The sequence below is a fragment of the Nomascus leucogenys genome, chromosome 5 (assembly GCF_006542625.1).
Source record: "Nomascus leucogenys isolate Asia chromosome 5, Asia_NLE_v1, whole genome shotgun sequence".
Classification (NCBI taxonomy): domain Eukaryota; kingdom Metazoa; phylum Chordata; class Mammalia; order Primates; family Hylobatidae; genus Nomascus; species Nomascus leucogenys.
The window spans coordinates 14,966,334-14,980,181 of NC_044385.1; the positions used below are offsets into that span (position 1 = coordinate 14,966,334).

General features: G+C 43.0%; 1 protein-coding gene across 2 annotated transcripts in view; it reads left to right on the forward strand.

Moving 5' to 3' along the window:
* The window catches only part of PCNX2 (pecanex 2), a 307,465-nt gene that overhangs the window by 141,353 nt on the left and 152,264 nt on the right, over positions 1–13,848 (forward strand). For both annotated transcript variants that reach the window (XM_003267270.4, XM_030812668.1), the window contains exons 20-21: positions 1,851–1,992; positions 6,826–7,003. In XM_003267270.4, the coding sequence (XP_003267318.2) occupies positions 1,851–1,992; positions 6,826–7,003 (320 nt within the window). The remainder of the gene's footprint in view (positions 1–1,850; positions 1,993–6,825; positions 7,004–13,848) is intronic.

Below are 13,848 nucleotides of genomic sequence, written 5' to 3' on the forward strand. Positions count from 1 at the left end.
ACACATATATATATACACACACACACATATATATTTTTTTCTTTTTTCTGAGATGGAGTCTCTCTCTGCCACCCAGGCTGGAGTGCAGCGGCACAATCTCGGCTCACTGCAACTTCTGCCTCCTGGGTTCAAGTGAATCTCCTGCCTCAGCCTCCAGAATAGCTGGGATTACAGGCACACGCCACCATGCCCGGCTAACTTTTATTTTTAGTAGAGTTGGGATTTCGCCATGTTGGCCAGGCTGGTCTCCAACTCCTGACCTCAAGTGATCTGTCCACCTTGGTCTCCCAAAGTTTTGGGATTACAGGCATGAGCCACCGCACCCGGTCCCTCTTCATATTTTTAATCAAATGAAAGTAGTTACGTTTCTGAGTTACAAAGATGATATATTCTTATATAGAAATATGAGACATATCAAGTAGAAAGTAAAATAGTTTCTGTTTGTGTGTGTGTTTATGGTGCTTCCTGAGATCCGTCATGTAGAGCCCCATTGAAGCTGATTGGAAACAGACAATTTGTCTGCTAATCCTGGATAAGAGACCCAGAAGGAACAGGCTGTTTTGTCAGCTTGAACTTTTTCTCTTTTGTGAGTGTTCTTGTGCAACCCAATGTAAAAACTACATAACTCTCTTTTTAACTCTAGGTCATTGTAGGGTATAGTTTTTTTCACTATAAATTGCTGAAGACTGTGATTCCAGAAGTGTAATGGAGTTGCCTTGCACCTTGCAGTTTTAAGCTTTGAGGCTTGCTGTGGAGAGCATGAAGCCCACAGCAGAGCTGGTTCATTTGCTGGTGGATGGGGGCCCACTGCAGCCTCCCGATTACAGACAGACAGAGAGGAGTGGGCAGGGAATGAGAGGGGCCTACCCGAAGGCCCTGGGCCTGAACCTGCTGTGCTCTCCTCAAGATGGGAAGCAGCGGAGAGTCCTGGCTCTTGTTCCAGATCTGAGAGGCAGGGATGAAGCAGTTCCCCACCCCTGAATGTGACCTAAGGAAGTTTGTGCTCTGACCGCTCTGACCGCTCACACCAGCTGCTCCTCCTCCCCAGAGAGAGAAGCACGGGCTCCCCAGATGGGCAAGCATGCATTCCTCATTACCCCATCTCCTGCTGTGAGGAGTAGGAGGTGGAAAGGACCTCCTCCTCCCCCTCAGCAGACTCAGAGGATGGGCAGGACACAAAAAACTAAGGCTCAAAAAGATGAAGCTAATAATTCAAGGTCATTCACTAGTGGTTGGTAGAGACTGAATGCAAACCCAGGTTGGTCTAACTTAAAACGTTAGCCCTTAATGGGAATAGACTTCAATCTTTATGGTACTTTCTTTGTTGTAAACACTCAGAAGAAGGTAATAGATTCATAGTGGCTGGGGTTTGGGAGTCAGCTGTGTCTTATTTGCATATATTGCCCAGGGATTTGTTTGTGGTTTAAAGATTAAAAAGAGAGAGAAGAAAGCCCAGAAACTAGCTTCAGCCACAGAAGTGAACCCTAGCTTAAAAGGAGACAGACATATGGGATTTTTTCCAACTCTTCATCCTTCACCTTCCACCCTTACTACTCTAAGATGACTTGATGCTATGTGACAGCCCATTCATTGGTCTCAGTAAATTATATATGAAGAAATCAATTGACTTGAACAATTGGGATGCTGGCCTATATTACTATATGTATATTATTATTTATGAACTGTATAGAAGCAAAGCTAACAGTTGCTGCCTGGGAAAAAATGGTATATCATGTCTAGTATTAGCAGCTTTTGAATTAAAGGGAGGGAATATTACTTACTATTACCTGTACTTAAAGAAAAATACTTTGATCGGTGGTTGTTCTAAGTGGTTTTTATATTTCTTTCAGATGTCGCCCATTTAATGTGGTTCGAAAGACTCTATGTTTGGCTTCAGTGTTTTGAAAAATACATCTTGTACCCAGCGCTAATTTTGAATGCCCTCACTATTGATGCGTTTTTAATAAGCAATCACCGGAGACTTGGTACCCAGTAAGTGGTTAATGGTTTATCCTCATAATGATTTGGGTCACATTTTCAAAATCGAGTGAATTTTCTGTAAACAGTCTGCAGAAGAAGCCAACCTTTACCGACTGTTATTGGCCGTGTAAAAATAAGCCATGGTGGTCTTTTACTCAAAACCCAGTGGAGCTAGACAGTTATTGTAGAGTGACTGGGGTGCAAATGAAGTTAGATCTGCTTGAAATGATGCTGTGAATAAATGTCAGTAGATTTGAAAATCATCCTGCAGAAGCTTAGTCAGTGAGCCTTAATAAGAAGACGGAAGCACAGTGTGAGTCCAGGATTCCTGGAGTTCTTAACATCATGCTTAGAGCTTTATGAACTGCCTTGTGTCATTTCATTTAGCAAATACTCTATCATTCTGTGCTTGTGGGAGGGGGAAATTAATCACTGTCACTGCTGTCTCTGAATTTATCAAGAGAAGCCTCGTAATTTAAAAACTGGCACAGAGACTTCATACTGTCAAAATGCCCATGTCTTTCAAGGCATTAACAATATACAGTCGAGTTATTGGTTTCATATTATTAAAATTAATTCTGAATTTACAACATGGAAATCTCCTTGATAATCTGTAGATTTGTCATTCTGATGAAAGGCGAAAGTTGCTGGTCAAAGAAGTTGTTAGAGTAGGAGGATGTAAAAGAGATTCTTTCCCAGATTTGCTCATTAGTCACGTTGCTTAAACACTATGTATCCAAGTCAACCCTGATGCATAATCCCAAACATACTAATTCAAACCTGCTCTTCCTTTCAGGGTGTCATGAGAACAAATTAATTAATATTCTCCAAAGATTGAGCAGACTAAGATAAAAGACATTTTAATACTCTGTTGGACTTTGAGTAGATTCATAGTCACACAAAGCAGACACTAAATGAAATGATCCCATAACCTGTCCTTATTGAACTCTGTCTTCCTTCTAGTCCAGACCTGTTTCTGTCAGACCAGGGCAAGAATTCTATGTTCTTTGATACTTAAAATTCTAGACTTCAAATCCAGGGATGAGAATTAGTCTCACTGGCTTTAAAAAAGCAGATGATTGGACTTCAGACCCCTTATACAGTTTAGGTGAGACCCAATCTAGGATATGACCAGAATTTAGAACTTCGTGAGCTTCTCTAGGGCAGGGATTCCCAGTATGGTACAGTCCTGGTTGACCCTGCAACTCCTCCCGAAAACAAGGCAGAGCCACAGTTTCTCGAATAGGAACACATATTCAAAGCCAGAGTAGCAAAGAAGGTACCAGTGCCCCTCTGGGAAATCCAGCTAAAGGATTTAAAGTTTTCCCTGTTCAGCTTCAGGACAAGGACCTTGAGCTAAGCCTGTGGGGTTGAGGCCAAGTTGTTAGAGAAGGCAGATGCAAGGGCTAAGACCCCAGCAGAGTCAAATAAATAGTTCAGAGAGGGTCCATTTGGAAGAAACATTATTCTCCGTCCCCTGTAATTTTTTTCCAGACACTGAAGTCAGAAAGGTGCACCTTACCTGTATAGCTCTCAATATCCTCAACTCCCAGATGATAACATCAGCAATTGTTTCACTCAGAACCCAAAGCTGGAAATTCCTTTCTATTCCTGATGCATCTGTAGAACTAAAAACAAAACATCTTTTGAGGTTTCAGGCACCCTACTAGACCAACTGTTCTCAAACAGGATAGCAGGAAACTATATCAGTATCACTTTGAGACCTTTTCTAAACTAGAGAAGCCTAGCCCCTCCCTGTGATTTTTGAGAGCCATTGTACTAAATAGTCACAGAGTGAACTTTTCAACAGCAGGCACTGTTTCTTATTCAACTTTTCAATAGCAAACCACTAGTAAGTGTTAGAAGGATGAATGCATGAACAACCAAGTAGGGTTTTGGTAAATGAATGAGTCGGTGAACTGGGGTATCTTGTTAGGTGCTTCTGTTTCTTAGCCTGAGCTAAGAGGATGCTCTCCATCTGTTCCAGGGCATTGTTCACCAATTGCTACCTCAGCCTTAATAAAACCTTCAGCTTAGTGCAAGTCTGTCTTCACGTAACATCCTGGATAAGTCCTTGAAAACTGTGACTTTAATCAAAACCAATACAAAACCAAATAAAACAAATTGTACTGTGGGCTAATTGATAGAAACAAGAATTACATTCCATAGCATATTTCCGGTCACAAAAACATCACCAAACTTCTAAATAAAGACCAAAACACTTTTAATGTTAAACATTGAAATAAATGTGAATGATACATACATTTAGGAAAGATTAATAAAAAAATAAAGATAATTATTTACCCATATATTCCAATTCAGTGTATCCAGTGGCTGGAGCCTGTCGTGGCTGCTCAGGGTGCCCAGTGGGAACCTATGCTGGACAGGATGCCTCCCATCACAGAACACACTCACACCCACACTCACACTCACTCACACTGGACCATGTCGCACATCAGTGCACCTACTGTGCACACCTTTGGGATGTGTGAGGAAACTGGAGAACTCAGAGAAAAACCCACACAGACATGAGGACAATGTACAAACTCCACACTGACAGTGGGGTCCTGGCCAGGAATCCATTTTTTTCCCATCAATGTTATACCGAAACAACATTGAACGAAGCAACGTTATTTGAGGACCTGCTGTATACAATGATCTATGAGCCATTAATGGTAGCCGTTACTATTGCAGTGTTATAAAAGCCATTCACATGAGTCCTTAAGATCTCCCACAGTTTGAACCAGTCATCCCTACTAAACATAAAATGGATGCAGTTCATGGAACCTCGGTCACAGAAACAGAAAGTTAGATTTGCTTCTCAACTGGATTTTGCCTGAATAACCCAGAAAATCAGCAGTCTCCCCTGAAAACCAAAATATCCTTAAGTCTTCAGATACCTTATCATTGGGGTTTCTCCACAGGGCTTTGGCTGTCCCACAGGGGTTTTTAGGTTTTTGTACCTTGGGCTGTTGTCAAAGGCAACTGGACCTGAAGTCATCTTTTCATACTGTATTTTCATCCTGGGCATTAGTTGCGCACTGGAAAAGGAAGGCCAGTTATGGAGCAATGTTCAGCCTTGCTGCAGGAACACAGGGGGCTCTAGGTTGAGGCTAAAGACAGACTTTCCCATCTGATGTATGCATGGAATCAAGTGCTAGTTTTTCTCAGAAGCAAATCCAAGCCTGCCATACAAGGCCTTGGGCAAACTTCACCTCACACATCCTGGGGCAAGGTGGAAACAACTGCAGTCCTAGGTCTGAAGGCACAAAAAACAGCAGATTGAAGCATATGGAATTTCCAACATTATGTTTTTTATGACAAAAATGACAATTTTGTACTTCTTAAATAACCTCATTCTGAGATAAGATATTCATAAGGCTGATAAGGTTCCTGAATCCAAGATGCTCCTAGGTTTAGGGAAATTGAGGCATGGCCCCAGTTTTCTATACTGAGCCAGGGAAAGAAAGCCTCTCTCTTACAAGTGCAACCATTTTCTAGAAATTTTCCCACCTCTGTCTTGCAGTTGCCAAATATCATAGTACGTTAGAATTGGAGGGAATCTGGTGAAAATGTGCAGTGTCTTTCTTCAGAAAGCTAGGCCCTTCAAGAAGGCACTTGCAGCAGGGCACGGTGGCTCACGCTTGTGATCCCAAGCTTTGGGAGGCCGAGGCGGGCAGATCACGAGGTCAGGAGATCGAGACCACAGTGAAACCCCGTCTCTACTAAAAATACAAAAAAAAATTAGCCAGGCATGGTGGCGGGCACCTGTAGTCCCAGCTACTCGGAGAGGCTGAGGCGGGAGAATGGCATGAACCCTGGAGGCGGAGCTTGCAGTGAGCCGAGATAGTGCCACTGCACTCCAGCCTGGGCGACAGAGAGACTCTGTCTCAAAAAAAAAAAAAAAAAAAAAAGAAAAAAAGAAGGCACTTGCCTGCTCTCTTGGGCTACACCGGCATGTGATCATTTGCCCTCCAATCTCAAGATGGATTGTTCACTGTTGACCTTATCATCTGGAGAATTGTACACATGACACATACTCCCTACATGGGTAAATAATAATCTGACTCCTTAGGCAAGAGCACTCAGGACTGCAGTCCTCAAAACAAAGTCCTAGAAGGGTATTTCTTTGCCTGTTTTGCTGAGCTCCTTAACTGAAAAGGCCCATTCCATGGGGGAAAAACACATTGATGATACAATTTTAAACAACAAAAAAGGGAGAGCAGAAACCTTATGTTCACTAGGATGACAAATAAGCTGAGAAACATTGGAAGTTAATATGTAGAAATAGAAAAGGCTTTATGAAGATACTGGATTATTTTCTCTATTCAGAATTTCCCATCTGTTGTTATGTCACTGTTCAAATTGGATTCTTTTCTCATGAAGAGGCATACACTGAGCTGACTCTAGCAGGGGCAGCATGTTGCCTGTTTTCTCATTTGGCATTAGGATTTCTGGGAAATGTCCATCATCACTGCAGTAGTGAATTCAGACAAGCACAGAAGGAGCTCTGTGCCCTTGCTGGAGAACATGAGGGACTTTGAAAACATGTGACGGAAAGAAAATGTCTGTTGTAATGGCAAAGACAATGTGCTTGGGAGTCACTCAGGACTGAATTTCCATTTTTGTTCTGCCCCTTTGAGACCTTAGACAAGTTCTTCAAATTCCTTGATACTCAGTTTATACCCCTGTAAAGTGCAGAACAATAATGGGGCCCCTTAGATTGGCTTTTTATGCCTGTAAAGTGCGTAACGAACCATCAATGCTGGAGAAGTGTTACAAATGAGACTCATCCAGCAGTGTGCATGCTGTCATTGATTGCATCTTTTCTTTTGTTTCCAACAGCTGGGACATTTTTCTGATGATCATTGCTGGCATGAAGCTGTTGCGGACTTCATTTTGCAACCCAGTTTACCAGTTTATTAACTTGAGCTTCACTGTCATCTTTTTCCACTTTGACTACAAAGATATTTCAGAGAGCTTCTTACTGGATTTCTTCATGGTGTCCATTTTATTTAGCAAGGCAAGTGAATTAGCTATTTTCTTCATTTTAACATTTTAAAGGGGGCTGTTCTCATCAAATGTTTTAAGAGTTTAAAACTCATTCTTTATAAAAAATTATGGGAGGATATGAAATTGAATTATACATGTATGTTAAACTCTTGCTGCCATTTGGGGAAAATTGCCCATGGAATGTAAGTATGCCATGTTATTTGCTAAAAATCACTAATTAAAATGAATTAGCCATTAGTGTGACTTGAAATTTTATTACCTTCTTCTCTGTTAACAATCTCATTATAAGACTTCCCTAGATCTTAAAATGCTATGAATTAAAGATTAGCAACCAAATTCGCTGGTCTCTCCCTCCCCGTCTCCCTCCCTCCCCACCCCCTCCTCCCCTCCCCCCTCCTTCCCTCCCCCCCTTCCCTCTCTCCCTCCCTTCTTACCTTCCTTCCTGCCTTCCTGCCTCCCTGCCTGCCTGCCTGCCTTCCCGCCTTCCTGCCTTCCTGCTTTCCTGCCTTTTTTCTTCTCTTTTCTTTTCTTTCTTTTTGCCTCTTGAGATAAATTTAAGGAACTGGTACCCAAGAACAGGGTCTCTTGGAGTATTTCCAATACCTTTAGTTTGTCTGAAGTCGAGATTTCATCTGTTGAGCAAATTTATACATGGGCAATGAGAAATCCTACTTATAATTCAGGCAAATATATGGGACTCTTACCTAATGTTTAGTTAATGGGAGAGAAATAAAATCCTCTGGATACTTGGGAGTTCTCCATGACCATATCTAGCCTGATCACTGTAATGAAACCTAGGTTTGTAAGCAGAAATAGAAAGAAATTTGGAACAACTGTTGGTAAATAAACTCAGTGATGATACAACCTCTTTAGTGTGGTATTCACACTCACACCCCCAGCTGAATACAGCAGCCATGGGGTTTCTTCTGGAGACTGACTTCAGCAACACCTTTCCCCTTTTAGTTAATAATTTTTTTAATTGTAAGTCTTTCTAAATTTTAAATTTTTAAAATTTTTTCACCTCTTGGCCGGGCGTGGTGACTCACGCTTGTAATCCCAGCACTTTGGGAGGCTGAGGCGGGCGGATCAAGAGGTCAGGAGATTGAGACCATGGTGAAACCACGTCTCTACTAAAAATACCAAAAAAAAAATTAGCCGGGCGTGGTGGCGGGCGCCTGTAGTCCCAGCTACTCGGAGAGGCTGAGGCAGGAGAATGGCGTGAACCCGGGAGGCGGAGCTTGCAGTGAGCCGAGATTGTGCCACTGCACTCCAGCCTGGGTGACAGAGCAAGACTCTGTCTCAAAAAAAAAATTTTTTCACCTCTTAATCAGTTCTGTTCATCTTTATTTCTATGACTTACCTCTTCCTTCTACTGCCTTTCTCTTGGATTCTCTTAGGTAACAAAAATAAAAAACTCTTGTATCATACTAAAGAAGCCTCAGAAGTAATTGCCACCACCCCATCATTGCACATGAATTTCTTGGTTTTTTATTTTAGAGAAAGAGTCTCACTCCTTCACAAACACAATGCCACTCACAGGCTGGAGTGCAGTGGCACAATTATTGCTCACTGCAGCCTCCAAATCCTGGGCTCAAGTGATCCTCCTGCCCCATCCTCCTGAGTAATTATGACCACAGGCATGCACCACCATGCCTGGCTAATTGTTTTAAAAACTTTTTGAAAAGATAGGGTCTTGCTATGTTGCCTAAGCTTGTCTCCAACCCCTGGCCTCAAGTGATTCTCCTACCTTGGCCTCCCAAAGTGTTGGGATTACAAACATGAGCCACTGCACCTGGCCCCAATTTCCTCTTATAACTCCAACTGGGCACTAATTTTCAGTCACCCACATCCCTCTTGTGTCATCTTCCATTGGTTTCTCACTATTACTTCTGCAGCCTGCCCCAATTTCTGTATTTTATTGTAGACCCTGGCCTTGGTCAAACATTTATTTCCTGTTTGCTGAGTTCTGTTTTGTTCTGATTAACTTATCCCATTTTTCTACTGTTCAAATCACAGGCTTCCATAAGCTATTTTCCTTCATTACATATCAGTTTCTGTTATCTCACATAATAAATGTAGCATTATATCCTATAATCTTTAAATTATTTGTGAAGTTACTAGAAATTACTTCACTGCTTGCAGGGGTAAGAGTTTATCATCAGATGTAAAATGTGGCCTGGTACGGTGGCTCACGCCTGTAATCCCAGGACTTTGGGAGGCTGAGATGGGCAGATTGCCTCAGCTCAGGAGTTCAAGAGCAGCCTGGGCAACATGGCGAAACCCAGTCTCTACAAAAAGTACAAAAATTAGCCAAGAGTGGTGGCACGTGCCTGTAGTCTCAGCTACTCAAGAGGCTGAGGCAGGGTAATTGCTTGAACCCAGGAGGTGGAGGTTTTGGTGAGCCGAGATTGTGCCACTGCACTCCAGCCTGGGTAACAGGAATGAAACCCTGTCTCAAAAAAAAAAAAGATGTAAAATGTGCCAGAGGAGTTCAATCCTGACTCAGGCATTATTTACATTTTGACATGATGATGTTTATATTCCTTTCTTAGCCTCAGTTTCCTGTAAAATGGAAAATAATAATGCCAAGTCATTTAAGAGGATTTGTCAATATAACTGAAAAAAGTTAAGTAGAACATACTCTCCAATAGAAGGTCATGTTTTTAAAGCTGTATGTAAGTAGAAAAAGGAAGTGACGCACTGCGTTTGTGAAGGAATGTGGCCACTTTTCCACACTGAACTGTCAGTTTCATATCATCTTGTATTAGTGACTGGCCCCAGGTGAACAGAAGAGGAGTGAGGTTTCTTTCTGTAAGAGTCCTAGTCGTGGCTTCTAAATAATTCCATACCTGTAGTAAGAAGAGTGGCTTTCATTTATGGGAGCACAGGCCACCTTTCCCCATCCTGACAGCGTTCTGCACTGACAGCAGTCCACTGACAAAAATATGTGGCTCGATGTGGGTATCTCACCAAAGGGGCTTTCAAGGGACAAAGAAAGGGAGTAAGCATGGCTGTCAGTCGTCCTTCTAGTCGGTGCAGACACTCAGCGACATCCTGTGCAGAATGGGGAGGATGGAACCTGACACGGACATGATCTAGGCTGGGCATGGTGGCTCATGCCTGTAATCCCAGTACTTTGGGACGCCCAGGAGGGTGGATTACCTGAAGTCAGGAGGGTGGATTACCCGAAGTCAGGAGTTCGAGACCAGCCTGACCAACATGGTGAAACCTCATCTCTACTAAGAATACAAAAAATTTAGCCGGGTGTGGTGGCGGGTGCCTGTAATCCCAGCTAGTGAGGAGGCTGAGGCAGGAGAATCACTTGAACCTGGGAGGCAGAGGTTGCAGTGAGCTGAAATCCCACCACTGCACTCCAGCCTGGGCAACAGAGCGAGACTCCATCTCAAAAAAAAAAAAAAAAAAAGAACATGATCTAAAACAAAATCCACAAAAACTTAGTTGTGCAGGCATTTGACTCACTTTGCCATCATCTTTTTGAAGCACCAATTAAAATATGAATAATTTCAGATAGAACCAGAGTGGCAGCTTTCTTATTTTCTCTAACTGAGAGAGCATTAGTACATATTATTTGAATAATCCACTCAGGCTGGGATAATGGCTAAGTGTCAAAGGAAAAAAAAAAAAATTAGCGAGACAAAAGCGAGGAAAGTAGGCGGCAAGTTGGAAAGTTGAGGATTCTGAGTCTGGCCCATCTCGCCTGCCGCTAATGCCGGATCACTCTTTATCTTCAGAGAGCTGGTGACAATGAGTTTTCTGGAATGAGAAGCAAGATCTTATTCTCTGATGAAAAAGAATATAGTGAAAGAAAGAGAGTGTTTGTGGTTTTCCTGGAAAAAAGCCAGTGGATATTAGTGACAGAAGATGATTATATCAAGGAGAAGTTCACAGTTAAGTTCCCCTATAAAGATTCTGCCTGAAAGTCCTAATTGACAGCTCCTTTTCATTCTGCTCATTTTAATATATTTTTTTTCAAAAAAAAAAGTCTCTTTGAATGTATTTCCTGGGGGCTTTCTAGAAGGCTTCATTGTTGTGCTTACAGGTAGTACGGCTCTCTGGGACAATTCCTTGCACAATGTGAAATGTTACTTGTCCACTAGACTCATGGAAGTCCTGCTTATGACAGGTCTTGTCCTCTGACCACTGCAGATGTCCCCCAGCCCTTCCCTCAGCCTTACTCCTGTTTCACTAAATAGAGAATTATTGTTAGCCTGGCAGCCCCCCTCACAGAAGGGCTCTGAGGTTAATGAAGCAACATTTGGATGGGCACTCAGTTTCCTCGGAAGAAAGGAGCTGCCCAAATATAGGACACAGTATTATTTTAAGTTGGTTGCCTCTAATCCTTCAGGCTTTATGGGTAGAAAGGGAGGAGAGAAGTGATTAGTGAGAGAGTGAGATCAAAGCACCAGGAGGCCAAGGAAGGAAACAGACAGCTTCCAGAGGGCCCAAGCCCTGCCCTCATGATATTCTCTACCTCCCTAAGCCCCCAAATCCCCCACTCCCCCTGAGGTCTGGAGGATGAATATTGCCTAGTCTCTTAAGTCTGCCAGACCTGGAAAAAGAAAGGGGAGGGGGGCTGGGCGCGTTGGCTCACACCTGTAATCCCAGCACTTTGGGAGGCCAAGGCAAGCAGATCACGAGGTCAGGAGATAGAGACCATCCTGGCTAACATGGTGAGACCCTGTCTCTACTAAAAATACAAAAATTAGCCAGGCACGGTGGCGGGCGCCTGTAGTCCCAGTTAGGAGGCTGAAGCAGGAGAATGGCGGGAACCCAGGAGGGGGAGCTTGCAGTGAGCCAACATCGCGCCACTGCACTCCAGCCTGGGCAACAAGGCAAGACTCCGTCTCACAAAAAAAAAAAAAACAAGGTTTTGGGGGGCGGAAATATTGAGTTCCAAGGCCGGAACCCACCAGACAAATTAAGTGCAGCCCGTGTATTGAGATGGTGGGTGAGACTCTTCCTAGTGAATGGCACCCTGGGTTTGCATTTGTGTGGATATGTGGGTGTGTGGGGGGGGAGGGGTGTGGGGGGGTAGGAGGGCAGTGAGAAAGAAGGGTACCTGCATGTCCCTTCCTGAGACGTGTGACCCTCCAACCACACATCCTTCTTCCTCGATCCTTCATTTCCTTGCTCCCTTCCCTCTCTTTATCTTGCTTCTTCAGTCATTCTTTTAAGAACTTTTGTTATTCACTGGTGACATTTCTGGTTTTCTCGGTCTTTAGAGTACAGTAAAACGTGCAGATGAGGATATTTGGTTGCAAGGAATATTGATTGTTACAGGAGCAAGGATGACAAATACTCTTTCATGACCTCCCACTGGCCCTGAAAAAGTTCTTAAAAACCATAGTTGGCCGGGCATAGTGGCTCACGCCTGTAATCCCAGCACTTTGGGAGGCCGAAGTGTGTGGATTACCTGAGGTCAGGAGTTTGAGACCAGCCTGGTCAACATGGTGAAACCCCGTCTCTACTGAAAATACAAAAATTAGTTGGGCATGGTACTGCATGCCTGTAATCCCAGCTACTCCGGAGGCTGAGGCAGGAGAATCGCTTGCACCCCAGAGATGGAGGTTACAATGAGCCAAGATAATCCCATTGCACTCCAGCCTGGGCGACAGAGCACGACTCCGTCTCAAAAACAAACAAACAAACAAAACATTGTTTTTAAAATCATGGTAACTTTGGGTTTAACAGGATGTAAAAGCAGAATTTGAGAAAATCCTGCCATAGGATCATTCTGCCAGCATTTCCAGAATACATTAAACATAAAATTCTACAGGCCATTAGTTCAACATGGGACATAACACTTTTGCCACCTAGCAGATGAAAATTAATGTATGAGGTTGTATTTATGATAAAGCTGTATGAATGATCACACCAGAACTGTGATGTGTGGCTTTGTCATGGACAACCACACTGGGGGTTCAAGTTATTTGAAATTGAAGTTTCTAAATGGTGTTTTCCTTATTTTGTGAGTACAGATAGAAAGTCTTGGATTAAAATTGAGCCACTTTTTAAAAAAATACATACTTATACAGAAGTACTTGTTCAAAATATTTTGTTCAAAAAAGCAATTGTTCATTCATTGAGCACTTACTGAGTGCCTGCAAGGCACTGCAGTAGGTATTATCCAAAGATTATTAGTAATACAAATGATACCAAATCTTTGGTACTTTCTGTGGGCCAGGAGCTGTTCTGAACACTTTGTGCATAATAACATATGTAATCTTCACAACAGCTTTGTGGGTGGATACACCTCATTTTACAGGTGAGAAAACGAGGCACAGAAATTAAGTGAATTGCCAGAAAGTCTCTTAGCTATACAACGGTAGGGCAGGATTCAAAGCCAGGCAGTCTGGCTGTGAGTCTGTATTTTGTGATACTGCCTTCCCTGCTTAGAGAGTTTGGAAAAAGAGGCAGACAAGTGAAGAGATAATTACAAGAAAGGATGATAAGGGAGGTGATAGTGGTAGAGTTTCAGGAGCACAAGTGCCCAGTCTAACCTGAGAGAACCAAATACAGAGCTCACCTTAAGCTTTCAGGAAGAATGAGTAAGTCAGGCAAAGAAGGCAGGGAGGAGTGAGTTACGCAGAGGAAGCTGCATGTGTAAAGGCACAGAAGTAAGAGAGGAGTTGGCACATTCCGGAAACCGCGAGATATTTGGGAAGTGTGAAAACCTGGAAAGGGGAGTGGATGGTTGGGAAAGTGAGAGATGAACCTGGAGGTGTCTATGAGATGGATCTTGAAGGACCCATCATGCCGTACTATAGAGTTTGGACTTCATTCCTACATCGGCTGACAGCTGTTAAGCAGAGGAAAAACAGATCAGAATTGCAT